This window comes from Prionailurus bengalensis, chromosome B4 (genome assembly GCF_016509475.1).
Source record: "Prionailurus bengalensis isolate Pbe53 chromosome B4, Fcat_Pben_1.1_paternal_pri, whole genome shotgun sequence".
NCBI classification, from domain to species: domain Eukaryota; kingdom Metazoa; phylum Chordata; class Mammalia; order Carnivora; family Felidae; genus Prionailurus; species Prionailurus bengalensis.
The window spans coordinates 115875834-115901405 of record NC_057358.1 but is presented as its reverse complement, the minus strand read 5'-3'; the positions used below and the strand labels follow the sequence as shown (position 1 = coordinate 115901405).

General features: G+C 45.9%; 1 protein-coding gene across 4 annotated transcripts in view; it reads left to right on the top strand.

Moving 5' to 3' along the window:
- The window catches only part of TMCC3 (transmembrane and coiled-coil domain family 3), a 76660-nt gene extending 55333 nt beyond the window's left edge, over positions 1-21327 (top strand). For all 4 annotated transcript variants that reach the window (XM_043562120.1, XM_043562121.1, XM_043562123.1 and 1 more), the window contains exons 2-4: positions 8187-9103; positions 12452-12587; positions 18343-21327. In XM_043562120.1, the coding sequence (XP_043418055.1) occupies positions 8187-9103; positions 12452-12587; positions 18343-18645 (1356 nt within the window). In that variant the 3' untranslated portion in view covers positions 18646-21327. The remainder of the gene's footprint in view (positions 1-8186; positions 9104-12451; positions 12588-18342) is intronic.
- The last annotated feature ends 4245 nt before the right edge of the window (positions 21328-25572 follow it).

Sequence of the window (25572 nt, the reverse complement as noted above, 5' to 3'; positions counted from 1 at the left end):
TTTACGGTAAAACTAGTGATTCAGTTCCTGTTCTGTACACCATGAACTTCTTTAAAAGTTCAGTGTACTATTGTCAGACTTGAGCTACAAAAGGAAGTGTGTTCCTTGTCTAAGTGAATTAGAACAAACATTTTATGAAGTCACTTTACTAATAAAATATCTTTGGGATACTATGTGAAGATCTTTAAGATTTTTCATTTTTCTTTTAATGTTTATTTTTGAGAGAGAGCAAGAGCAGGGAAGGGGCAGAGAGAGAGGGAGAGAGAGACTCCCAAGCAGGCTCTGCACCGTCCGCGCAGAGCCCAACGTGGTGGGGCTTGAACTCATGAACTGTGAGAACATGCCCTGAGCTGGAATTAAGAGACCCTCCACTGACTGAGCCACCCAGGCCTCCCTAAGGTTTTTCATTTCTAGCATGTAGAGGGAGGGAAAGTGGCATTCTTCTAAAATACAGGTATCGACTACTTTTGTGTAGGTGTCAACATGAATGTGTTAGTATCTCGTTATGAGGCTGCTTAACAAGCTTTCAGAATTACTTCTCCAGTGCAGGTTAGCTCAGTTAGCAAGAGAACCAAGCGTTTGGTGCTGGGGTTCAGGGCTTTGGTTGGCTTCCCCGGGTTCACTGAGTGGGGAGACATTTTGCAAGTGCACGTCAAGTTACCACAAAGCAAGACGGAAGATGGCTTAGTCGTGCCGTATGCATTACTAGCAGCAAAGTGATAAAAAGCTCGCATTTTTTGGTAAAACATAAAAAAGGTACCCCTACAGGGCCATGCCAGGCAGTCCCTTGTTTTCTCTGCTCTATCACCCAGCAGAGGGACGAGTGTCTTCTCTTTTCTCCAGGCAGATCTATGACTTATCTACTGAGCGCCTTCCCCACGTGCGTCCGGAGCTGAACCCCTCAGTTGTTAGGCCCGTAGACGTGGCTGGCTTCTTCTCCAGGGGTCTCTTATCTCACTTCTCTGATTTTTACCATCTGTTTCTCTCCTTCTCTTTCTTCCCTTAGTGATTGTAAATGCTGCATGTGATTTCAGTAAAAGCAATAGGCTTTTTTTTTGTCCTCAGAATTACTTTGCCTGCACCACTGTGCCTATTTTAAAGCACGGGTGAAGAAGAATGAATGTCACAGGCCGTATCAAACCTGAGATTGGTGTGGTTTCAGCCAGCAACATCAGCGCTGTGGTTAGGCAGCAACCTGGACGAATTTTTCAAGTTCAGACTGAGGGAGGGTAAGCGTGCTGACAGAGCAGTCTTAACCAGACCCAGGGCGTTCACACAAGTCCTGGTGCCCCCGGTAGGGCCACTACAGAGCAGGTTCTCACACTATTGGTGGCTGAGCTTAGGTCCTGCAAAGTCTTACCTGTTTCGTATGTCAGAGTGTAGCCCCAGCTAAGCTATTCATTATCTGTGGAAGACCTCAAGAAATCTATTTGTTTATCAGCCTGGCTTTTCTCATGAAAGAGGGTTAGTGTATAGAATATATGAATGCTAAAAAAAAGTATTTAGCACAATGCCTGACTCATAGTAAAAGTACCCTGTCATTGTTAGGGAGGCAGGCCCTGGAGACAGACTGCCTGGATTTCAGTCCCCACTCTGCTGTTCACTAGTTGTGTGCCTGTAGGCAACTTTATCTAACGTCTCTGTGCCTGGTTTTCTCTTTCGTAAAATAGTAACGGTAGAACCTATCTCAGAATTTTTAACAAATGAGATGCCACACGTGTCCCTAACGTGACATTTTTCCTCCCGGGCATGTGGTGGGATTGTCTTTCCCCGTCCTGTAGCCCCCTTGAAGTTAGCTAGGCCCGGTACAGTGAGCGGACGAAGCCATAAGTGCCTCTTCTGATGGAAGTCTTTAGGCTCCAGTGAACGATTCCCCAAGTCCCCTGCCATGGCCACCAGCAACACTGCAGAAGGTGGAGGCTCCCTCACAGCTGGGGTCCCTTAGCTGATGCCCAGCAGTCTTGTTAGCACGAGCAAGAATGGACCTTTCCTTTCTTCCTTCCTTTCTTTTTCTTTCTTTCTTTCTTTTTTTTTTTTAAGCCACTGAGATTTTGGCATTGTTGCCACAGCAAAGCCTAGCACATTCTGATTGGCATGCCACAGGAGCAGCCTTGCCTCCGGACCTGAAATTAGATTCCGGCTAAAATGCTTAAGGGTACAGAATGTCAGCCGTGTGGGCCTGGACCCCGGGCCACAGAAACCTGTGAGTGCCTTTGTGGGCCTGTCTGTGAGAGCACGCTCGTGTGCGCTGGGGAATACCTGTTGCCTAGGAAATGGCCGCCGGTTTCAAGGACTGACTCTTTCCTAGTGTGACTGAGCTCAAGCAGCTTTTCTTTTCTTTTCTTTTTTTCCCCAGGCAGTTTTTCTTAACGCAAAAGGTCCATTGTATCCGGCCTCGGGTCTAGGCAGGCAGTTGTCATCCCCTCTTCGTTCTGATCTCTCTGTGCCTCTGCTTGTTCGGGCCATTCCGTGACCCCCAGAGCCTCCGGGGACTCGTCCCTCGGTCCGTGCCCTCCAGGCATCCACAGGCCCGCCCCCCCCCCACTCCCCAACCCCCCCCCCCCACTGCGTTCCCTTTTCCACTTCTCTTGGGTGGGGTTCAGGTGGTGTGCCCCTGCATTGACTGTCCTTCCCTTTTGTTCGTTTTCCTCCAGAGCTTTTAGGGGGTAGATATGAAATGTCACGAAGAGAGCCCTCTTTGGAAGCAGGAACAGTGTGTTCCCGCAGCCACTGTATTACTTTGTGCTGTGCCTGGCTTCCCAGTGAGCGAGGTGAGCTCGCTTACGTTGTATCGGAGCCTTGGATTGTTGGCAGAGGTGACTCAGTGTCGGTTTTTGATGTTAGTCCAGGGCTTAGGCTTTTCTGTAGCCTTTGTTCCAGAACATTGAGGTGACCGTGGAAATGTTGCCGCTGCCGGAAGGAAAACATTATTAGCGATGGCTTTTCACTAGGATGTCGGTGGTCTGCCTTTCACGTAAACTAATAATAGCCAAGTCATTCTAAGAGAACTGAAAGGGGCTAGCAGTCATTTTTAAAAATAGCATCTATTCTGCCAAAATGGTATTTCATGTTCTTTTTTTTTTTTTTTTTTTTGAATTGGAAAATATGGAAACATAAAAACAAGAATGACTCCTCTTAACCCCGCCATGCAAAAATAACCATTGTTTGGAGCTTGTTTCCTTTCAGTTTTTACATGGAGGTACATTTTTAAATGAAATTGGAATGACAACAGTAGCAAACCTTTTTTGAAACCATTCTCTGTGCCAGGAACTCTTTAAGCACTTCATGCGTATTATCTCATTCATTCATTCACAACTCTTTGAAGAAAGATGATCTCCATTTTACAGAAGAGGACACTGAGGCACAGAGAGGCTAAATCATTTTCCCAAAGCCACACAGCTCGTAAAAGCGGTGCCTAGACAGAAAGCAAAAGCAAGCAGTCTGTCTCTGGAGCCCAGGGTCTTGACTATTCCACGATACTATCTCACAGTAAAGATAACTTGGATTAAAGGTCATGGAATTTGCACTGTTAGCTGCGACTTGTATGGTTCCGTCTCTTTATAGATGAGGAAGTTGAAGCCCACAGACGTGACCTGATTTAGCTAACGACGTAACTAGTTACTGTCAGTGCCGAAACTGGAACCTGCATCTCCTGATCCTCACAGTTCACGTGCACGCTGACTCCGGGTGATCCGTGAACCTTTGTCCGCCCTGGGTCCCGCCCTGAGACAGCTGCACCGTGCACTTGCTCTCGGGGCTGGCTCCGGATGACGTGGGGGACGCCCACAGCTTTTCCCCAGCACTATGTGAAATTTCACTTTGGGTTTAGGGAATGCATGGGCATCTGGTAACAATGTGTACACCTCGCCCTTCATTACCCTGCAGAGCGAGGGCTATAAAAGGCTATAAAAAGGTGTGACCCAACAATAGTTTCAACCTTCTACCCTCATCAGACATTTTCACCTGAGATTTGCTGACAAGCAGTGAGGTAGATTGATTTGAGCTCTGAATGCTGTTGCTTTCCCCAGCCTGGACCGTCGAGGACATGCCAAGCATTGTTATAGTTTTAAAGTGAGCCAGAAGTCAGCCAAGCTCTCTGTGTGCAAACGCTCCTGGGTGTTCGAGGCTGTCCTGGCCCAGCAGTCTGTAAGGGAGGAGGCCATTGCATTGCAACACCAGCGTTGGCTGGCCAGCTGCCGTGGGGCTGAGGATTAAAGGAAGAGCGGGAGCTGATTTACTATTGCATTTGGGAAGGTAAGGTATAAAAGCCTCCGCATCTTCCAACTTGGTGGACTTCTCCAGAGCCAAGCAGGTTTCAGTGGATTTTTAAAAATAACTTAATCTGATCTTCGAGCTCCAGAGGGCAAAAGCTAGGTCTTCAGAGTGTCCCAGACAAAGTGGAGCAAAAAAGACAAGAGTGCGTGATGATTGGTCAAAACTAATGCATGCCTTTAGAGGTGAGGCTCACGGTTACCCCTAGAGATGGGGGTGATGTACTTGTGATGGAAGGGGGCACGGGGAGCTTCGGTTCTGGTTGTTGTTGTTGTGTTACTGTTTTTTACTAGGTCACGGTTATACAGTATGTCCAGTTTGTGACAGTTCATTGAGTATTGAGTTTTATTATTAAATGTGTTCTTTTCTGTATGTAAGTTATACTTCATTTAAAGTTTAAAAGTCCTTATTTGTGGGGTGCCTGAGTGGTTTGGTCAGTCAAGCATCTCATTTTTTTTTTTTAATTTTTTTTTTCAACGTTTATTTATTTTTGGGACAGAGAGAGACAGAGCATGAACGGGGGAGGGGCAGAGAGAGAGGGAGACACAGAATCGGAAACAGGCTCCAGGCTCCGAGCCATCAGCCCAGAGCCTGACGCGGGGCTCGAACTCACGGACCTCGAGATCGTGACCTGGCTGAAGTCGGACGCTTAACCGACTGCGCCACCCAGGTGCCCCAATCATCTCATTTTTTATCGCGGCTCAGGTCTTGATCTTAGGGTTGTGAGTTCAAGCCCTGTGTTGGGCTCCACACTCACTGGGCCTAGAGCCTACTTTAAAAAAAAAAAAATCCTTATTTGTATTTGTGTTGTGTTGCTGCACGTTGATTCTCAGAAAAATCTCCATTTTTTTTTTCTTTTAATTTGGGAGAGAGCACGAGTGGGGGAGAGGGCAGAGAGAGAGAGAACTCCCAGGTTCAGGGTTCAGTCCCATGAACTGTGAGATCATGACCTGAGCCGAAACCAAGGGTCAGACGCTCAACTGCTGAACCATCCAGGTGCCCCAGAAAAGTTTTCATTTGGTTGAACCTGTTTGAAATGGTATAGAACTTACTACCCAGCTGTGGGGAAAACATCTCTGCCTGAAATTTTCAGGTCTGTATGGGAAGAACATCCAAGGTCACTGTCTTGATTCTATTAGAATATAACTTAAGTGATTTTGGAGTGACTCTCCTGGAATAAGGAATGATGTCATCTGAGTTCGGCAAACATTATCGATAGTCTCCTGTGAATAGGGACAGTGCCAGCACTACAGACCGGGTGTAGGTATGACAAGTCTCTTCCCTAAAGGAGCCTGTACCCGGGATTGGGGTGGGGGGCCGTTAAAATCCATAGATGAGTGATGCCAGGATGAGTCACGTGGCACCATGAAAGCACCATGGAGGACCACAGAAAGAACAGGCAGCTTTCTGATGGACTAGGGAAAGCTTCGTGGAATAAGTGGGATTTTAAGTGGAGCTTCAAGAATATGTGGGATTTAAAAAAAATTTTTTAAGTTTATCTATTTTTGAGAGAGAGCACAAGTGGAGAAGGGGCAGAGAGAGAGAGAGAGGGAGACAGAGAATCAAAGCAGGCTGCAGGCTCCAGGCTCCGAGCTATCAGTGCAGAGCCCTACGCGGGACTTGAACTCACAGACCATGAGCTTGTGACCTGAGACAAAGTCAGCGGCTTAACTGACTGAGCCACCCAGGCGCCCCTGGAATATGTGGGATTTTGATAACCAGAAGTGGATGGGTGGTAGGCATTGTGAATATCATTCATATGAGAAAATCCATAGGACATTCCCCTACATTCTGGGAACTTTGGGTTGGAAGGTTCACTTGAGATGAATGTCATCCATTAGGTGCAAGGTGAGGCCTGAAAGGTAAGCTAGGGCCTTATAGTGGCTGGGTTGTTGTATTCAATTTGGGAGGCTTTGGGGAGCCAAAGAAAGTTTCTGAGAAGTAGAAAAGCATGATCAGATCAGTGAATCCCTGCAGTGATACAAATTTGTAGGCTCCTGGTTGTGTGGTTACCACAGATTACCCTGTCTGCCCCAGATAAACATTTTCTAGATTTAGTGCATTCTCTGTTAATGTCATTTGAACTCAGTCCTGTTTGGGTTCACTAGTGAGCCATAGATACAGAGTTTCCTTGAGCTCCCTCTGGTCTTCTCTAGGACTTGAAGATGATTATCCCATACCTTCTTTATTCCCTACGCCCACCCGTCTGTCTTGATCAGGTGATGTCAGAATTCCTTTCTCCTTTTTTCTAGTCTTACAAGTGCCTTGGCATTTATTTACTTCCAGCCTTTCCTATGGTGACACTCTTCTGCCAGATAAAACACCCAGTGTCTCTTATTCATAGCAAAATTGTGTGTTGGAAGAGAGGGGCCAAGAAATAATGTTAACAAACTTTTGTAAGTTGTGTAGGAGGACTGACTCACCAGCCTGGGATTGTGTCCCACTATGCCATTGGGCTCCCTTCTCTGGGAGAAAGCACTGGGCAGGATTGTGCATGGGACAGAGTGTTTAGTACTTCATTGTTGGAAATGAACACATTCGAGTCTGGGTCACTTAGGCAGGGTGAGGTGTGTTAATATCTTATTAATATTTTGCTATTTCTGCCCACTGTTCCTTAAAAAGAAAAATAACTTGTGCTGAATATTGTCTCCCATTTGGTTTCCAGTGAGACTCTGTATCAAGGGATTATTCTAATCAAGAGGTAGTTAACTTGACAAATCAGATGCTTCAGTTTAGAGGTTACAAATCTTTCGAGGTTGTGTTCAGACTCTGCAAAGGCTTGTCTTTAGTCCTTTGGGGACACCTTGGTAGAGTGTCCTGACACAGAGAACCCCATAAGGGTGACTTGAATTCAAATCCTGGCTCTTGATGTCTCAGTGTGTACATACATGGGTTTAACATAGTCTTTACTTGGCATGGTAGGATCAAACAAGACACATATCCATGGTACCTGGCACCCAGGCTCCCTTCGTCTTTCCCTTTCCCTTTCCCTTTGCCCTTTGCCCTTTGCCCTTGCCCTTTCCCTATCCCTATCCCTAGCCCTAGCCCTATTCCTAGCCCTTGCCCTTGCCCTTGCCCTATCCCTATCCCTATCCCTTGCCCTTGCCCTTGCCCTTGCCCTTGCCCTTGCCCTATCCCTTTCCCTTTCCCTTTCCCTTTCCCTTTCCCTTTCCCTTTCCCTTTCCCTTTCCCTTTCCCTTTCCCTTTCCCTTTCCCTTTCCCTTTCCCAGCACAAACCTGTGGTGCTCAGTGATACTTTGCACTTCTTCCCCAGGTGGCCCTTGAGTGAGAAAGCCATTTCACAGGGTATTATCACTTGCTGTTCTTTTTTTTTTTAATCACTTCCGTTGTGGTTGGGTTATTTCCACCTGTACACACTGTCCCGTTACTCAGTAAAATTAATCTTGCATCATATTATCCCATCACATCTGCTTAATGATTCCAGTAAGAAAATAATTTCTTGTGTTGATGATGAATGTACCTGCTGGAACTTTTCCCTCATTCTTCTTCTTAAGTGATTGAGGTCTGAACTGGATGCATTTCCCACAGTGTCGACATTCACCGTGCGTGGAGCATGGCAGGCACCCTAGTTACCTGGGCATTTGGGGAAACTAGGACTGAGGGTAACCTTGTCCCATTATGCATTTTCCACCCTGGCAACTGACAATTACATGTAATCAGGCAAAACATTGGCAGCCCTGGGAAACCTGAATCTCATAGTACACATGGATGCAGGAAGGAGTTGGGCTGTCCTCTGTTCAACTGGGAGAATAGTAGGGAGTTTTTATCTTAGGAATACTTGCAGTTTAAAGATCTGGGACCTGAAGTATGTCTGTAGTGTGTACACAGATTCTATCACAGTAACTGTGCCTTTGCCTTCAAGTCTTCAAGTGCTTCCTCCCTGTCTCTTTCAGGTAGAGCGACATGACATGAACACCCTAAGCCTGCCCCTGAACATTCGCCGAGGGGGGTCTGACACCAACCTCAACTTTGACGTACCGGATGGCATCCTGGACTTCCACAAGGTCAAACTCAGTGCGGACAGCCTGAAACAAAAAATTCTGAAGGTGACAGAGCAGATCAAAATCGAGCAGACGTCCCGCGACGGCAATGTTGCAGAGTATCTGAAACTAGTCAACAGCGCAGACAAGCAGCAGGCGGGCCGCATCAAGCAAGTCTTTGAGAAGAAGAATCAGAAGTCCGCTCACTCCATTGCCCAGCTTCAGAAGAAGTTAGAACAGTATCATAGAAAGCTCAGGGAGATCGAGCAGAATGGAGCCTCCAGAAGCGCAAAGGACATTGCCAAAGACAACCTGAAGGACGTGCCGCACTCCCTGAAAGATGCCCACGCGAAGTCTCGAACTGCTCCCCACGGCACGGAGTGCGGTAAATCGGGCATGCCGGGCGTGTCCCTCACCCCGCCCGTGTTCGTCTTCAATAAGTCCAGGGAGTTTGCCAACCTGATCCGGAATAAGTTTGGCAGCGCCGATAACATCGCTCACTTAAAAAATTCCCTGGAGGAATTTAGGCCTGAAGGGAGTCCGCGGGCCTATGGGGGCAGCGCCACCATTGTGAACAAACCCAAGTACGGCAGCGATGACGAGTGTTCGAGTGGCACGTCGGGCTCCGCCGACAGTAACGGGAACCAGTCCTTCGGGGCCAGCGGAGCCGGCACGCTGGACAGCCAGGGCAAGCTCACCATGATCCTGGAGGAGCTGAGGGAGATCAAGGACACCCAGGCACAGCTGGCCGAGGACATCGAGGCGCTGAAGGTGCAGTTTAAGAGAGAGTACGGTTTTATTTCTCAGACGCTGCAAGAGGAAAGATACAGGTATGTCAGACTGTTCTCTTGGAATTCTTCTAGAAGCATGACCTACTAAGTGCAGAGAGATTGCTTGGAAGTGACACGCTCGTGGTTGTGTTTTCCATGAATATGGATGTGGATCAAAAAAAACCATTTAAAATCAGTAGTGTTTTCCATACTTCGTGATTCTAAACTTTATAGTTTGTGACGTACAGGTTGATACTTCAGAGAGAGTTGTGTGAGTCTGTTAAAATGTCGCTATATAGTCTGTAGCTCATGTGCACATGGAGTTCCTTCTTAAGCTCCAGTGGACTTCTGTCATAAAGTTTTGTTACACTAATTCATAGGTCTGTGTTTTATTTTCCTCCATGATAACTGTCAAGTAAATGACCCATTGTATGGTTGGGGAACCTGGGTGACTCAGTTAGCTAAGCGTCCTACTTCGGCTCAGGTCATAATTTCGCGGTTTGTGAGTTTGAGCCCACATCAGGTCAGCACAGAACCCACTTCGGATCCTCTGTCTACCTCTCTCCCTGCCCCTCCCCTGCACGCATATGCTCTCTGTTTCTGTCTCTCTCAAAAATAATAAATAACCATTTTTAAAAGAAATCGCTGCATTGTTCAACAAGGTAGATTTTCTTTGGCACATTAATCTTCAAGTTTTTATATAGTGTACCTTTTTTTTATGTACGATATTTTGCTCACTAAACTTTTCACCATAAAGAGTTTTCAAAAGAAATCTTAAGAGTAAAGTATAAATTCAAATCTTGTGGATTATATTAGCTAATTTTATTTTTTTGTATTAGCTCATCTTTTTAAAGTTTATTTTTATTTATTTTGAGAGAGAGAGCACATGCACAAGTGGGGGAGGGGCAGAGAGAAGGAGAGACAGAATCCCAAGCAGGCTCCACACTGTCAGTGCAGAGCTCCATGCAGGGCTCAAACCCACAAACTATGAGATCATCGCCTGAGCCGAGATCAAGAGTCCAATGCCTAACTGACTGCGCCGCCCAGGCACCCCTATATTAGCTACTTCTAAAAGTTATTTATAGGCTAGATTTTATGTGCCTATAACTAATTAATAAAAACATTAATAAGAAGTGATTTTCTACTGTTTCTCAGTAAAAAGATTCCCCAGAGTTTGTTTTGTTTTGTTTTGTTTTTTTAAGATTTTAAGTAATCTCTGTACTAGTGTGGGGCTTGAACCCACAACCCTGAGATCAAGAATCACATGCTTGCTACCAACTGAGCCAGCCAGGCGCCCCCAAAATTGTGGTTGTTTGTTTTGTTTTTTGTTTTTAGTCAAAATGAACATGTTAACTTATAAAAATGTAGAGAAAAAGTTAAATGCCCATGGGACACCTGGGTGGCTCAGTCAGTTAAGCGTCCAAGTTTGGCTCAGGTCCTGATCTGGTGGTTCGTGAGTTTAAGCCCTGCATCAGGCTCTGTGCTGACAGCTCAGAGCCTGGAGCCTGCTTCGGATTCTGTGTCTCTCTTTCTCTGCCCCTCCCCAGCTCACATGCTGTCTCTCTTTCTCTCAAAAATAAATAAAAATTTTAAAAATTAAAAAAATATTAAAAGCCCGTTACATATTGTAAGGTTAAACTTTAAATTTAACTTACATACTTTATATCTCAAAATGGTTTTAAATGTATTAATTTGTAAACGTGGCTTTTTTCAGCTCTTATATTCTATGAAACCATTTTTTAAAACTTTCAGCATACATCTTTGACTCTAGTGTCTCACATAACTATTTTTGAGTCACAGGTTTTCCAGAAAATACTGACTTCAATTCCATCTGAATAGTTCGGGATATACTACTCTTTAGATCCAAATTTTATTCCAACTCACAAATACCCACTTATATAAATTTAGGGTAGTTTCCTCATTTGTCGTGTAGTTATGTTTGTGATTGTCCAAGGGTTAGCCTCTGACTGTATCGTTTGCTGTAAGAGATCTTTAAAAGGCTTTTACGCCAACATTGGGTACCTATGAAGTCCTATCTGAGAATAATTATTAAATCTTCATTAAATTACTTTTTTTTAAGTGTATTTATTTTTGAGAGAGAGAGAGCGTGAGCGAGCGTGTGGGGGAGGGGCAGAGAGAGGGAGACACAGAATCTGAAGCAGGCTCCAGGCTCTGAGCTGTCAGCACAGAGCCCGAAATGGGGCTCAATCTCACAAACTGTGAGATCATGACCTCAGCCAAAGTCGGACATTTAACCGACTGAGCCACCCAGGAACCCCTGCATGAAATTACTTTTTGATCTCACTTTTTTTCTTAAGGTATAATTGACATATAATCTGTCTCCCTCTGTCTCTCTCTCATATGATTCTGTCAGGTGACCTATATAAGCATCTAACACTGACATTGATAGAAGTCATTTCAGGCTAATGCATTACCCAAATAGTGCTTCCTGTTTTCAAATAAACATTCTAAGTTTTCAAATATAAGACAAATCCCTCTTCTTTGAGGGAAATGGGAGGTGGGAATGACAATCTTTGTTCTTTCGTTACTTAAGATTTGGACTTTTGGAAGTGCCACTTGTAAGTCATTTATAATTTCTTTCTTTAAAAATGTTTTTTTTTAAGTTTGTTTATTTTTGAGAGAGAGAGAGAGGGAGAGGGAGTGCCTGAGTGGGGGAGGGGCCAGAAAAAGGGAGACAGAAGATCCGAAGTAGGCTCCATGCAGGGAGCACAGAGCCCAACGCCAGGCTTGAACTCACAAACCATGAGATCATGACCTGAGATCATGACAAGTTGGCCGCTTAACTGACTGAGCCACCCAGGCTCCCTATAATTTCTAATGAGTTTAATGTTTTTATCAGCACTCAGTTCCAAGAATTGAAGCATGTTTTCAGAATCAGAGTATGCCTTGGGAAATGGAGTTAACTCTAGTGTAGAAGTTGGTTCTTTCCTTACGGGCTCTCTGGGCTTGAGAGCCATGCCTGTGAACCAGAAGGCGCTGTGCAGGCAGAAGTGGGGTGGGGGGGACACCAGCAGGTCCTTGTCTCGAGCCGGACCCCAGACAGCCCTCCCTGTCCGTTGACCGGCACTGGTGAGTGCATCAGGCCTGTTGTGTCGTCACCGCAACTCCTCCTTACAGCAGCCCTTTTGGGCAATTCTTACTATTTTCCCCATTTCTCAGCTTGTCTGATGAGGTGGGGAAGCCAACTTCGGTGTGTGTGAAACCTCAGGAGTGAGGACGCAGAAGGTAATGTGACAGAGACCAGTGCTTTTAGCTGGAATTCATGGTTAGCCAAAAGCATGTTCCCTGTAGCTGGACGTATTCTTTTGGAAGCATAGTCTTCTGGGGAATGAAAACCAGGAGACCTTTGAAGTGTCACACTCTGAATCAGCTCCTGTCTTTGCAAAGGTACGAGCGACTGGAAGACCAGCTGCACGACCTGACGGATCTGCATCAGCACGAGACAGCCAACCTGAAGCAGGAGCTGGCCAGCATCGAGGAGAAGGTGGCCTACCAGGCCTATGAGCGCTCACGGGACATCCAGGTACCGTTCCCTTCGCCGTCAGGCACTCAACGCGGGCTCTTCCCAGCCTTTAAGTCGTTCAGCGAACTCTAAATGCATTATCCCATAAACCCGACAGGATTCCTGGCACGTGCAGCAAAATGTTTTCTCTGCACAAACATTCTCTACCTTATTAACCCCATTAGCTCATGTTCTAGGTGTCACTGAGTAAAGAGGCTAGTCTCTGTGTAGTTATTTTGATTAACAAATATTTATTATCTACCCAAGCCCATCGCCTATAACCTCTCCTCCCTCCCCGCCCCCTCCACCACCTCTACCAAAATTGCAAAACTTTTTAAATATGAGGCAAACCTTGCCTTCAAGAAGCTTACTGACTAGATGGGGAGTCAGGATTGGGTAACCTGCCAAACGGCTCAAGCAAACGTGAACAGGGGCCAAATTATGTGATCCAGACAGTAAAAGCCACAAGATTCAGACACACAGTGCCCAACAAGCTATGAACTGGTGGGACGGTTGGTCATTTTGCGGTCAGATACTAGATTTTAGTCCCAGGTCAGCCACTGACCCTGAGCAAGTCTTGGATATGTTTTCTCATCTGTAGACTAAGAATAGCTTGGATATTTGTAAGAATTTCAAGGACTTGAGTGCATACCATATACCATACATTAGCAGAGCACTTGCCATGTCTCCCTTCTCTCTCCAGCTCCTCCTTACAATAACCCTTTCGGGCAGTTCTTACTATTTTACCCATTTCTCAGCTGTGGAGACTAAGGCAGAGAGGTTAAGTGACTTGGATGAGGTTTTGTGGACAGTCCTTGAATAATGAACGTGAACGAATGTCCAGAAAGGGTGGGACTTGGCAGGGATCGATTGGTAGGATCTGGATGGATGGATGGATGGATGGAAGGGGTTGCTGAGTCAGTGTAAACAAAAGCACGTCTCAGGATTGATGTGATGGCAGCACTGTAGTGAAACAGCTCTAGACTTCCTGAGTGCGTTTTTTTTTTCCTGCTACTAGAGGGTCTCTTTCTTTTCTTCTACTTTCACTGAGATAATTGACATACAACTTTGCATTAAAGTGTACAACATAATGATTTAGAGAGAGAGAGAGCGCAAGCGAGCGCACGCAAAATGATCACCTAAGTGAGTTAACATCCATCACCTCACGTAATTAACACGCTGTTTTCTCGCGATGAGAATTTTTAAGACCTACTCTCTTAACAGCTTTCGAATACGTAATACAGTACTGTTAACTGTAGTCATCTGCATTATACATTACATCCTCATCTTATAACTAGAAGTTTGGACCTTTTGACCACTTTCACCCATTGCCCCTACGCTCCACCCCTGCCTCTAGGAACCACCAATCTGTTCTTTGTTTCTATGAGTGTGTTTGTTTTTTTCAATTCCACATATAAGTGAGATGATACAACCTGTTTGTCTTCCTCCATCTGACTCCTCACTTAGCATCGTGCCATCAGAGTCCATCCACGTGTCACAAGTGACACATGGCCGCATAGTATTCCATTGTGTATATGTGTACCACATTTCTTTATTCATCTGTTGATGGACTCTTAGGTTGTTCTGTGTCTTGGCTATTATAAATAATGCTGCTGTGAATATGGGGGTTCTCTTCTAGAAACTGGTTTCATTTCTTTCGGGTATATACTCAAAAGTGGAATTGCTGGATCATAGGGAGTTCTAGGTTTCATTTTTTAAGGAATTTCTATATTGTTTTCCATAGTGGCTGCAGCAATTTACATTCCTATTGATCTTTTTTTCTTTTTTCAAAGTTTATTTTTGAAAGAGAAAGGGAGAGAGGGACAGAGAGAGAGGGAGACAGAGAATCTCAAGCAGGCTCTTTCCTGTCTGTGCAGAGCCCGACGCGGGGCTCGAACTCACAAACCGTGAGATCGTGACCTGAGCTGAAATGAAGAGTCAGACGCTTAACCAACTGAGGCACCCAGGGACCGTCATCATCTTTTTTAAAAAAGCAAAAAGGGGGGCGCCTGGGTGGCTCAGTCGGTTAAGTGTCCAACTTCAGCTCAGGTCACGATCTCGCGGTCCGTGAGTTCGAGCCCCGTGTCGGGCTCTGGGCTGATGGCTCAGAGCCTGGAGCCTGCTTCCGATTCTGTGTCTCCCTCTCTCTCTGTCCCTCCCCCATTCATGCTCTGTCTCTCTCTGTCTCAAAAATAAATAAACGTTTAAAAAAAAAAAAAGCAAAAAGGTAGGGGCACCTGGGTGCCTCAGTCAGTTAAGCATCCGACTCTTCATTTCAGCTCAGGTCATGATCTCACGGTTTGTGAGTTCGAGCCCCACATCAGGCTCTGCACAGACAGGAAAGAGCCTGCTTGAGATTCTCTGTCTCCCTCTCTCTCTGCTCCTCCCCCACTCATGCTTACTTGTTTTCTCTCTCTCTCTCTCAAAATAAATAAACTTTACAAAAAAAAATAATTAAAAATCAAGAAAGCACAAGTAGTAGTAGTGCTCCAAGTAGTGCTCAGCTCCATTTTTACGACTTGTCTTTGGAGGCAGTGGTGATTTTCTCCAGCCATACTTTATGAGGGAGAAAACTGAAACATATAAAGGGAGATTTTTTTTCCCCCACAGTGTGTGAGCTGGAGTTTCAGCTGCCCACGTTCTGTTCTTCTCTGCGTCGCAGGCTGTGAGTCTGTGCCAATCCCAGGCATCTACTTGGATGTTTCTGGGATCCAGAGCATCAGGCGGAGCTGGTGGGAAACCTTCTACCTCTGAGGACCGAGGTGTGGGAGACACCAGGGAGGTTTTGCCCTTGCTCTGGGTTAGGAGACTTAGCATCACCATTGACTGGTTTAAAGAATGTGAGCCACTTAAATGTTAAGTGTTGCAGGGCGAACAGTGCAGTCAGTTTTATTAAAACATTCTGTTTTTAGAACATGTCTGGGATGCCACTGGATTATGTCTAAATATGTGGTTTTCTTATTTAGGGGATAGTTTGGGTTAGTGTTCTTTTTTCCTTTTCTTTTTTTTAAAAAAACATACTTTAAAGATGAACGAGTAAGATAAAGTGAGGGACTTCAGAAAGCGAGCTTCACTATATAGAGTAGTTCATTTGAACATTTTTCTGGTTTCGTCTCCAGCTCACAAATGCAAAGAGGACATCTGTGTGTGTGACTATGGAGTCTTCTTTGTTCAGACAGTGAGAGTCCTGGCTCTACCGCTTACCGTGTGACTCTGGATAAGTTAGCTCCCTGGGCCTCAGTTTCCTCATCTGTAAAATGGAAATCTCATCAGTGAGCTTCACCTCAAAAGGCTGTCAGGAGGATTAAATGGATAATATATATAAAGTACTTAAATCTTCCTGACGCATAGCAGGCAGTCAAAAAATAAATGCCGGCCGTGTTTTCTGTTATATTGGTGAGGAGCCCTGTTCCTCGGGGCTTTTCACAATCGGGCCCCCTCAAGTTCGTCTTCAGTTCGCGTTTGTTTTGTTCGTACAGGCAGGGTTCTACGGTGGGAAGAGCTGCTACAGGCGAGGGTGGCTGTTGTCCACAGGGAGGCAAGGGTTTTACTGTTTTAAGAAATTGAGTTTTGTTTTATTAGAATTCCCAATTAAAACAGGCTTAAGGATAATTCAGTCAGTTCTCTGTCCTTGTCCCCAGTTAAGTTAAACACTGGATCCAAAGAAGCGCTAAGAATCATGGGGCCATCACTTAGTGGGTGCTGTAACTAAAATTCCTTGCAACTCACTACTTAATTTTCTTGGATCTTCCTTTTGGTAAAAAATTTGATAGCAGTTCCAAGGAATTCAGTTCTGGGATTAGTCTGTTTACATATGTAACGTGTGTACCCAATTAAAGATGAATGAATTTGCCAAAAATGTTGGTCTTTTGTCTTGTTCTGTCCGCTTTTCCCTGCTGCGTCTAAAAAAGAGGAGACCGTGAGCTCAAATAGTTGAAAAGAATTCGTGATCTCTGGGGCACGTGCCTGCTCTTTTAGGAGGCCAGTGCTTTTTTAGAATGTGAAAATCTGAAGGAGTTTTACCTTCTCTGTTGGTAACCCATGTCATGAAAGTTACTATAGTAACAGAGAACTCTGTTCTTAGGCCCATAGAGTATATTCAGCGGAAGAAAAGCGAATCGGTGTTACAGCTGTTATGGTTGTTTAAAACCTGACAAGATTGGCTGTGTTGTAACCAAGCAAGCACATGTTGGTAAACGAGTTAGACAGTAGGCTAGTGAACTGAAAAGGGGCTCGTTGTACCACCTCTAGTCAGGTCCTGTTCTCCCAAGAGGCACAGAGTTTCTTCTCATGAGCCTCATGCCTCCTTCCTGGCACCTGTCTGCTCCCTGCTGCATGGCCGGCCCTTTGCTGGGGTAACAGCAGGTGGCCCGGTCCCCATCCTTGTGCAGCTGTGGTCTTCTGGTTGGGGGAGAGGGCTGGGGGGAAACTTCACATCGTCCGATGGGGCTGGGGCGGCTTCCCAGGTGGGACCTGAGAGGGGATGGAGATCCACCGGTGAGGAGGGGAGGGAGTGGGGAACCAAACGTTTCAGGCACGGTATATGCATGTACAAAGGCCCCGAACATGCTCCTTTTCCAAACTTTAAAAAGCCAGCATGGCCAGAGCATGGTGAGTGGGGCGGGGGGGGGGGGGGGGGGGGGGTGGAGACTGGGAGGGGAGAGAAATGGGCCCCTAAAGATAGATGCTGTAGGTCGCATCGACAGGGCTGGGGACGGATTAGCGGAAATGAGTGTCTGGTGGGAGGAACCGGCTGAGCCAGGTGCTGTTTTCTGAGGAAAGGAGCACCAGAAGGGAAACAGGACCGATGGCAGGTGCAGGAGAGGGTGCGGTATGTGAATCCGCACTTGGACATGTTGCGTTCCAGGTGCTTCTGAGAAGCTCAGAGGGGGATGTCAAGGAGCCATGTAGATACATGAGTCAAACTCAGAGGAGGTGACTTGGCCAGAGAGACACTTGGGGTCCTCTGTGTCTTAGCGATTGAAGCCTTAGAAAGAACCAGGGGCGCCTGGGTGGCGCAGTCGGTTAAGCGTCCGACTTCAGCCAGGTCACGATCTCGCGGTCCGTGAGTTCGAGCCCCGCGTCAGGCTCTGGGCTGATGGCTCAGAGCCTGGAGCCTGTTTCCAATTCTGTGTCTCCCTCTCTCTGTGCCCCTCCCCCGTTCATGCTCTGTCTCTCTCTGTCCCAAAAATAAATAAACATTGAAAAAAAAAAAATTAAAAAAAAAAAAAAAAAAAAAAGAACGAGCTCTGGGAAGGATGTGCAGCAGTGGATAGTGTCCTGAGTAACAGCATTCAGAGAGCAAGTGAGAGCCGAGTCGCCCGTGGTCAGTCCTGTCCCCATCCCTTCTCCCTTCGTCCTCCGCAGTCTGTGTAAGTGGATGCATACGTCCACTGAGCAGTGGAAATAGGTACCACCTACTCCATGGCTGGGGGTAGTCGCCTGTCCCACAATGGCCTACCCCTCCTCTGGTTTGGTCCTGATGATACCAACGGATGCCAATAGTTTATGTGCTTTATTTCAAAATACTTAACCGTAAGTCCCCGTTTATGGTATTTTATGGTTGTTCGTTCTGTCCGTGAATAACAGAATAAATGAGCCTTGGGATTCTCGTTTCCCTTCTTTGTCATCATCATCACCGTCAGCTTGGCTGTTTGAAGCTGCCTCAGCATCGAGTGTCCTGAGCCAGGGAGCTTCCGTGCACGTCCAAGCATGTGCTCACGTGTTGCCCATGGTCCCGACAGCGTGTGACCCTTGCTCTCCCTCTTGCCCACAGGAAGCCTTGGAATCCTGCCAGACTCGCATTTCTAAGCTGGAGCTCCACCAGCAAGAGCAGCAAGTCCTGCAGACAGACACCGTGAATGCCAAAGTGCTCCTGGGGAGGTGCATAAACGTGATCCTGGCCTTCATGACTGTCATCCTAGTGTGTGTGTCTACCATTGCCAAGTTTGTCTCGCCCATGATGAAGAGCCGCTTCCACATTCTCGGCACTTTCTTCGCCGTGACTCTTCTTGCGATATTTTGTAAAAACTGGGACCATATTCTGTGTGCCATAGAAAGGATCATAATACCCAGATGAAGCCGCGGGTTCCTGTCTTCAGGTTCTTTCAGATTTATGTTTTAAAGAAAACTGTGCATCCTACCAAATTTTCAAATGAACGGGGTTGTGCTGACTCGAGGTGACCAGGCCTGGGCTGTGCATTGTAAATAACTACAGTTCCCTTCACACGGTAGTACTTGCCGGCTCAGTCCCCATCCTTAGCGAATATGAATCTGTCGCTCACTGCCTTAATCACACCAGATCTTCTGCCCACCTGACTAGCCCAGCATGGCCAGCCTCTGGTTATTGAGCATTTGGCATAATTAATGATCCAGAAGAAAAGGGATTTTAAGTCTCTGTCTCTCTCTTAAGTCTCTATCACAGTCGAGCTTCACTGTTGCTTGTGGTTGCATTTTTTCCCTGAGTCCTGTTAGCAGCAAGGATGTAGCAGGACTTGGGGAGGGGAAGTACACGCATTGGCCACGGTGAACCCTCATGGCCTTTGAAAGTACAGAAAATCCTGTGTCATCCAGTCCACTTGTCCAGAGGACCCTAGGCCCCACCTGTTCCCAGTGTCCATAGCGGTCAGTCGTGCGTGACTCACAAGTAACACGGAAATCTTACGACACGCCTGTTGATCCATCAGACGTCTAACTTAGATGTTTTGTCTTGCACTTTAAATGGTAAGATGCGAAGATTTATGAGTGGGGCTTTCACCTTCTAACATCCAGGGAGCCACACATTGATTTTATCTGAAGTGGCCGTTGAATGCCTTGCCTTCAAGCATGTAGAAATTCTTCCAAATCCCACATCAAGCCATGGCTTGAACATCAGGGTCCAGTAAGCACGACTCTGGAGGTTTGTATTTCAGCACATCTTAATTGTGATAGACCCCCTGTGAGGATGTGATTCACTCTATTCCCTGGCTTGCCAGGGATCGCAAATCTCACTCCACAAATGAAAACAAATGATGCTCGTGTCGTGGGGTTTTTGTTTTTCTTTAAGACAACAGAATTGTACTTTTATAAAGCGAAAGTGCACTGAGGTAGGCGCTCTGGAAGCAGGAGGGAAATAGGATGTGTGGTCTAATGGGGTGGCAGTCGGATCAGGGGGAGCAGTCGACCTGGATGGAGACTGAGAAGGTCCTCTTATGACCCTGTGAGACCAGCCGGAATCACATAGATTGATCCAGTGTCCAAGCGAAGGCTGTCTGTCACCTCTCGGGATCTTCCTGGAGACAAGGGCCCAGGTAATAGAGGGGCCGTGCTTCTTCCCCTGAGGTGAAAGCATTCAGAAGTTAATATCCTCAACCTGCTTGAGGGATTCTACTCCCTACTTTCAGCCCAGATGATACTCCCCTTTAAATCTTTCTCTCTGTACCTACTGAAAATGAAGTTAGAAGATTTTAATGGAAACGGCTGTTCAGTCCTGCCTCCTGCCACCCGCTCTGTTCTCTGAAGGCGTAAAGATGTATGTTAGTGTACATTTTCTTCCAGAAAACATCAAATCGCCTGGATTTAAATTAAGTGCAATATTTTGCGAACAGCTGCTCTTGGGGAAATCTCCTGAAAAAAAAAAAAAAAAATGTGACAGTGCGCCATGGTTTGAGAGAGTGGAACAGTCGAGCATTTGGTACAAGTCCAGCGTGTGTGAGACTTAGACAACTCAAGCTTTCTTCTTTTAACTTGACAGTTCAGTGGTTTTAGTAAATTCACAAACTTCTTCAACTGTCCCCACTATCTAATTCTGGACTCAAGCTTCTTAAAAACAGTAACGATCATTTCGTGAAATCTTTGGCTGTTAAGCATCTTGGATTCAGGGAAGACGGAGTCAGCAGCCCTACCCCCATCTCATGGCCGTGTCGCCTTCCACCATCAGACTCACCCTTGTTCTGCCAAGTTGGCTGTAAATACACTGTGATCCATCAAACCCAGGGGACGGAAAAGAGTTCCAGATCCAGGGATGGGAGGGAGAAAGAACGGTGTGCTTTCTTTCGCTTCTGTATTTTAATGGCCAGCATTCTCCTTCACCTGTGGGCGTCAGTCTCCATTCGGCTGAGGGCTGGATGCAGCTTCCACCTCTGGGTCCTGGTGGGCGCCTCTCAATTTCTGCGCATCTTTCTGAGGCACTTTGCATATGCCAGAGGTTGCGGCGGATGTAGATACTGCTGTTATTTTTTAGAGAGAGGGAGAGAGATTTCTAGCCCTTTGAGGTTAAGGGTTGCAGGGGAGGACCCAGGACGTGGGTCTGCTTCACTGGCCACCACGCTCCACTCGACATTCGCTTTGACGCTTCCCAGACCTGCATCCGCGTGGCTCCTCTCCGCTGCAGAAGTAGGGGAGGAAATGGAAAGCCACACACCCCGCCCCCTCCAGTCTGGAGCTGTTAACAGAAGCGGCTAGAAACTGGCTCTGCTCATCCCATTTGATCATGCCTTCTTTTGCACAGAATCTGTACGTCCACCAGTTCTCGTTAGACGTCAGATAACTTTGTTTTCACTTGGGTATGCTCAAGCTACATGGCATGCTTATTTTAGAGTCTTGTTGAAAGTTCATGAAGCTGTTTAATAAGTTGATACACTCCAAGGAGACCTTTACCCTCTGTGGTTTACTGTTCTCTTAAGGAATAAACCCTCCCATTGTATTTCCTTTCCCGCACAAGGGTAAGATTAAGTAAAATTTTATACATTATTCAATTAAAAATAGTGATCCAACTGGGATATATCATGGAATTGGTTATTTAATTTACATTTAAGTCAGCTAATCCCTTTCCCCACCTTTCATTCGTAGTAAAGATGAAGCCAGTCATGGGATGGTCAGGCACCTGCTCACTCAGCATTCTGAGTGCTTTAAGATACTGGACGTTGCAGGGGCAGCTGGGTGGCTCAGTCGGTTAAGTGCCGACTTCAGTTCAGGTCATGATCTTGCAGTTCATGAGTTCAGGCCCTGCATCGGGCTCTGTGCTGACGTCTCTGCTTAGGAATCCGTGTCTCCCTCTCTCTCTCTGCCCCTCCCCCACTCGTGCTTGTTTTTCTTCTCTCTCTCTCTCTCTCTCTCGATAATAAACATGAAAATTAAAAAAAGATACTGGATATTGCATTCTGGCACAGGATTTTTTTGTGACATACTATTTTCATGATCACCAAGATAATGATAGTTCACTGAGGGCAAAACAAAAATGTAAAAATCCTCTTACGTGGGTATTGGAATCAGTTATCCCAGTTTACATTTTGAGTATGATCAAGCCAGAACAAAACATTGAAACCGGCCCCCCCCAATTCAAACCACAGTGAAGCAGTAAATAAAAGCACTCCACTGCTGATTTTGTACAGAGAGTAGGATCAGCCCCCGGTTTCTAGCATGTGGTTTTGCTTACGTGATGAGTATGAACTGTTGACAGACTGAGATCTCCGCTTCCATTACGGCCCAAACGCGGTTGTCCCTCTCCATCAATTAGCATCCGTGGGGATTAGCCCTTCTACTTTGTCACTCTTGTTTTTATTGGAATATTGCTAGGTATGTTTACTGCCCTGCCTTTTCTCCAGCATATCAGGTTTAATTATGGGCTCAATAACTGTGATGGGAATTGGAGTCCCTCAAGCAACTAATTATTTTTGTCCTTTTGGATTGAAGTTTAAATACCAAATTGTTGGGGCGCCTGGGTGGCGCAGTCGGTTGAGCGTCCGACTTCAGCCAGGTCACGATCTCGCGGTCCGTGAGTTCGAGCCCCGCGTCAGGCTCTGGGCTGATGGCTCGGAGCCTGGAGCCTGTTTCCCATTCTGTGTCTCCCTCTCTCTCTGCCCCTCCCCCGTTCATGCTCTGTCTCTCTCTGTCCCAAAAATAAATAAAACGTTAAAAAAAATTTTTTTAATAAATACCAAATTGTTTTGCATCAAATAGGAACATCTTTGTATGGAATCTAAGTATGATTGTATTGGTTTGGAAAAGCATTTCGGTATGCTTATTAAGATGAGCATGTGTGATTAAACAACCTCTACTGCATATTTCTATAATTTTGAGGAGTGAGCCAGGAGTAGGGTGAAATGGCATTTAAGATTCAGGGCTTTAGCTGGGGAGAAATGTTTCAAGAAGTGTAACACACGTGCTAAGGAAGGAGTTGGTCTAAAAGGATAAATCACTGAAAAGAATAATATTGGCCATTTACATCAAAAATGGTTATGAAGCTAAAAGAAGGTACAGTTAACAAGAGTTTGGTAACCCAGAAGATAAAAAGCAGAACTAACCTATAATTTTATAAAGTCAGTACAATTCTCTGTTTATAAGAAGCTGGAAAGTAATGTATCTTGATTGTTTTAGGAATAATTTATGTGTTGCAATTTTAATTTATTTAAAACATGTCTCCTGTGTTTGTCCTAAGAGAAATGTTTCAACAAAACGTGCTCTGTGTTTAAGATATGTTTAGGCCGTAGTTAGCAATTCTGAAAATGGAAACTAGAATGTTTATTGTGAGGTCTTTTCTAGAATTTCCATTTGGTGAGATACCATATAGTTTCATGTCAGCCTAAAATTGTAAATTCTGCGTAGACTGTCACCCTATTCAAAGCAGGTGCCATTATTTTTTTAAATAAACACTTGATGTTAGCTTTGATGTTAAATAAAGAGTTAGATTTCTTAAATTTTCATATTTGTCAGAGCCCATCTCAGTAGTAGGGGTGTGTGTGTGTGTGTGTGTGTGTGTGTGTGTGTGTGTGTGTGTGAAATCAATTTTTTAATGGATTTTACTTTTTAGAGCAGTTTTAGGTTCATGGCAAACCTGGTCAGAAGGTACAGAAATTTCCTGTATACTGCCCCCTGCCAAGCCCCACACACATGCATAGCCTCCCTCCTATCACCCCCCACCCACCCAGAGGGTACATTTGTTAAAATGACGGCCTACAACCTACACTGACACATCATTATCACTCATGACTTTATAGTTACACAAGGGTTCACTCTTTGACGTCCCATGGGAATAGACAAATACATAACGGGGTGTGTCGACCATACTACTAAGTAACACACAGAATAGCTTCACCAACCTAAAATTCCTGTGTGTTTCGCCTATTCATCCCTCCCCCCGGCCCCACCACCTGTAATAAAATTTTAAACTAACTGACATCTATTCCATAGAAAGTTGCCGGTGTGTGATGTGTGGGAGAGAGAAGGATTGTTCCTTGACGGTGCTTGGGATGCTAGGAAAGGTGTCCCGGTGCTGTGGAAAGGGGGGATGTGGGAGGATGCTGAGGACATGATGAGCTGGAGTGAGAGGCCGGGCGGACACTGCTCGGGTGTGCACACGACCAGAGCACGGTGAGCAGAGTCCTCTGGCTGAAGCAGTCTGGTTAGTGGGGTTTCTCGTTTGGTGCTCTGGTGTTTACAAAGCACCTTCCTTTTATAGTGCAGTAACTCACCTGAGCCAGTCCTGTGATGTGGGCACACCGTCATCCCCATTATATAGACGGAACTGAAGGTCAGACACGTGCTTTTCCCAAGGTCATTGCTGGTGAAGGAGGGAGTCGGGATTCTCGTTGCTTTTGCTTCTGATCCTGCCTGGTTAGCCCTCTGCTTCCAGTCAACTGCAGGCCATGAGCAATTTCCCGGTCATCCAGTAACCGCCTTGTACGGACAAAAGAACTAGAGCTCTTAGATGATGGGAGAGCCTGTAATAGATCAGCCCATTCCCTGCCCTAGAAAACAGTGCATGGGACTCTGGAAATCTCACAGGGTCCACTGTTGTTTTCACACCCGTTGTTATCTGGTATCTGAAGAGGTAAAGACAGAACACGGAAGTGATTACAGTACACGTGTGTCCAGCCCAGCATAGTCCCAAATGTTGCTTTACTAAGTCTGTATTTCCTTAAAACAGAGATGGAGGTGGAAGAAAAGTTTAGTGGGTTCTAGCTAATACTGAACAATACTAATGCTGTGGGATCAAGCAGTGCTCTCTGATTTTGAGTAACGTATGGACTCCTAACGAAACATCTGTTCATCCTCAAATGCCTGAGGATGTTCATAGCCACAACTTGACAGAGTTACAGCCTAACAACGTTACATAATAGCTTTTCTTATCTGCAAATTCTCCTTACAAAGTTACTTTCTAATAGGTATGACCGTGAGATGTAGAAATTTATAGGACCCACATGGCGATACCCAACAGCACCTTTCTGGGCCTTCATAGACGTGGGAGAACAGCTCCCATTCTTTGAGCATTTGCTGGGTACGATGCTGTGTGCCAAAGGCTTTGCCTGTTAGATCACATGTAATTTTTCCATCACCCGTTAAGTGAGGGACTATTATCCCTGCTTCACAGATGGGGAAACAGGCTCAGAGTGGCTACATGACTAGCAGCATCACGCCACGAGCAATGGCAGGACTGTCTATTCAGCCCCACACTCGCGTCACTCTGGAGCCTATCCTGGTCGCCATGACCCTGCGCCGTAATAAAAGGGGTTGAACGACTGGCTGTCTAGCTCACTAGCTCCCGGCTCCTGTGAACCCTAGGAGCCACTTGTAACCCTAAGACTGCAACAGTGCTATAGTTGCAAATCGTACATTTACATGTTTGCATGATTGGCTCCCGGTGGTGAGGGCAGTTACCTGAAGCAACATCCTAGATCTTTGAAGAGACGTGGGCTGACGGATCTGTGGATGAAGAGAATGGTGAACTATTAATTAAAGAAGCTTCTAGGGGCGCCTGGGTGGCTCAGTAGGTTAACCATCCAACTTCAGCTCAGGTCACGATCTCACGGTTCGTGAGTTCGAGCCCCACATCGGACTCCAGCTCGGAGCCTGAAGCCTGCTTCGGATTCTGTGTCTCCCTCTCCCTCTCTGCCCCCCTCCCCCCCCGCCACTCATGCTCTGTCTCTGTCTCTCTCCCTCTCAAAAACAAACATTAAAAAAAATTTTTTTAGTAAAAAAAATAATAAAATAAATTCACACCCTCTCTGGCTTCTGAGCTTCTTGTATA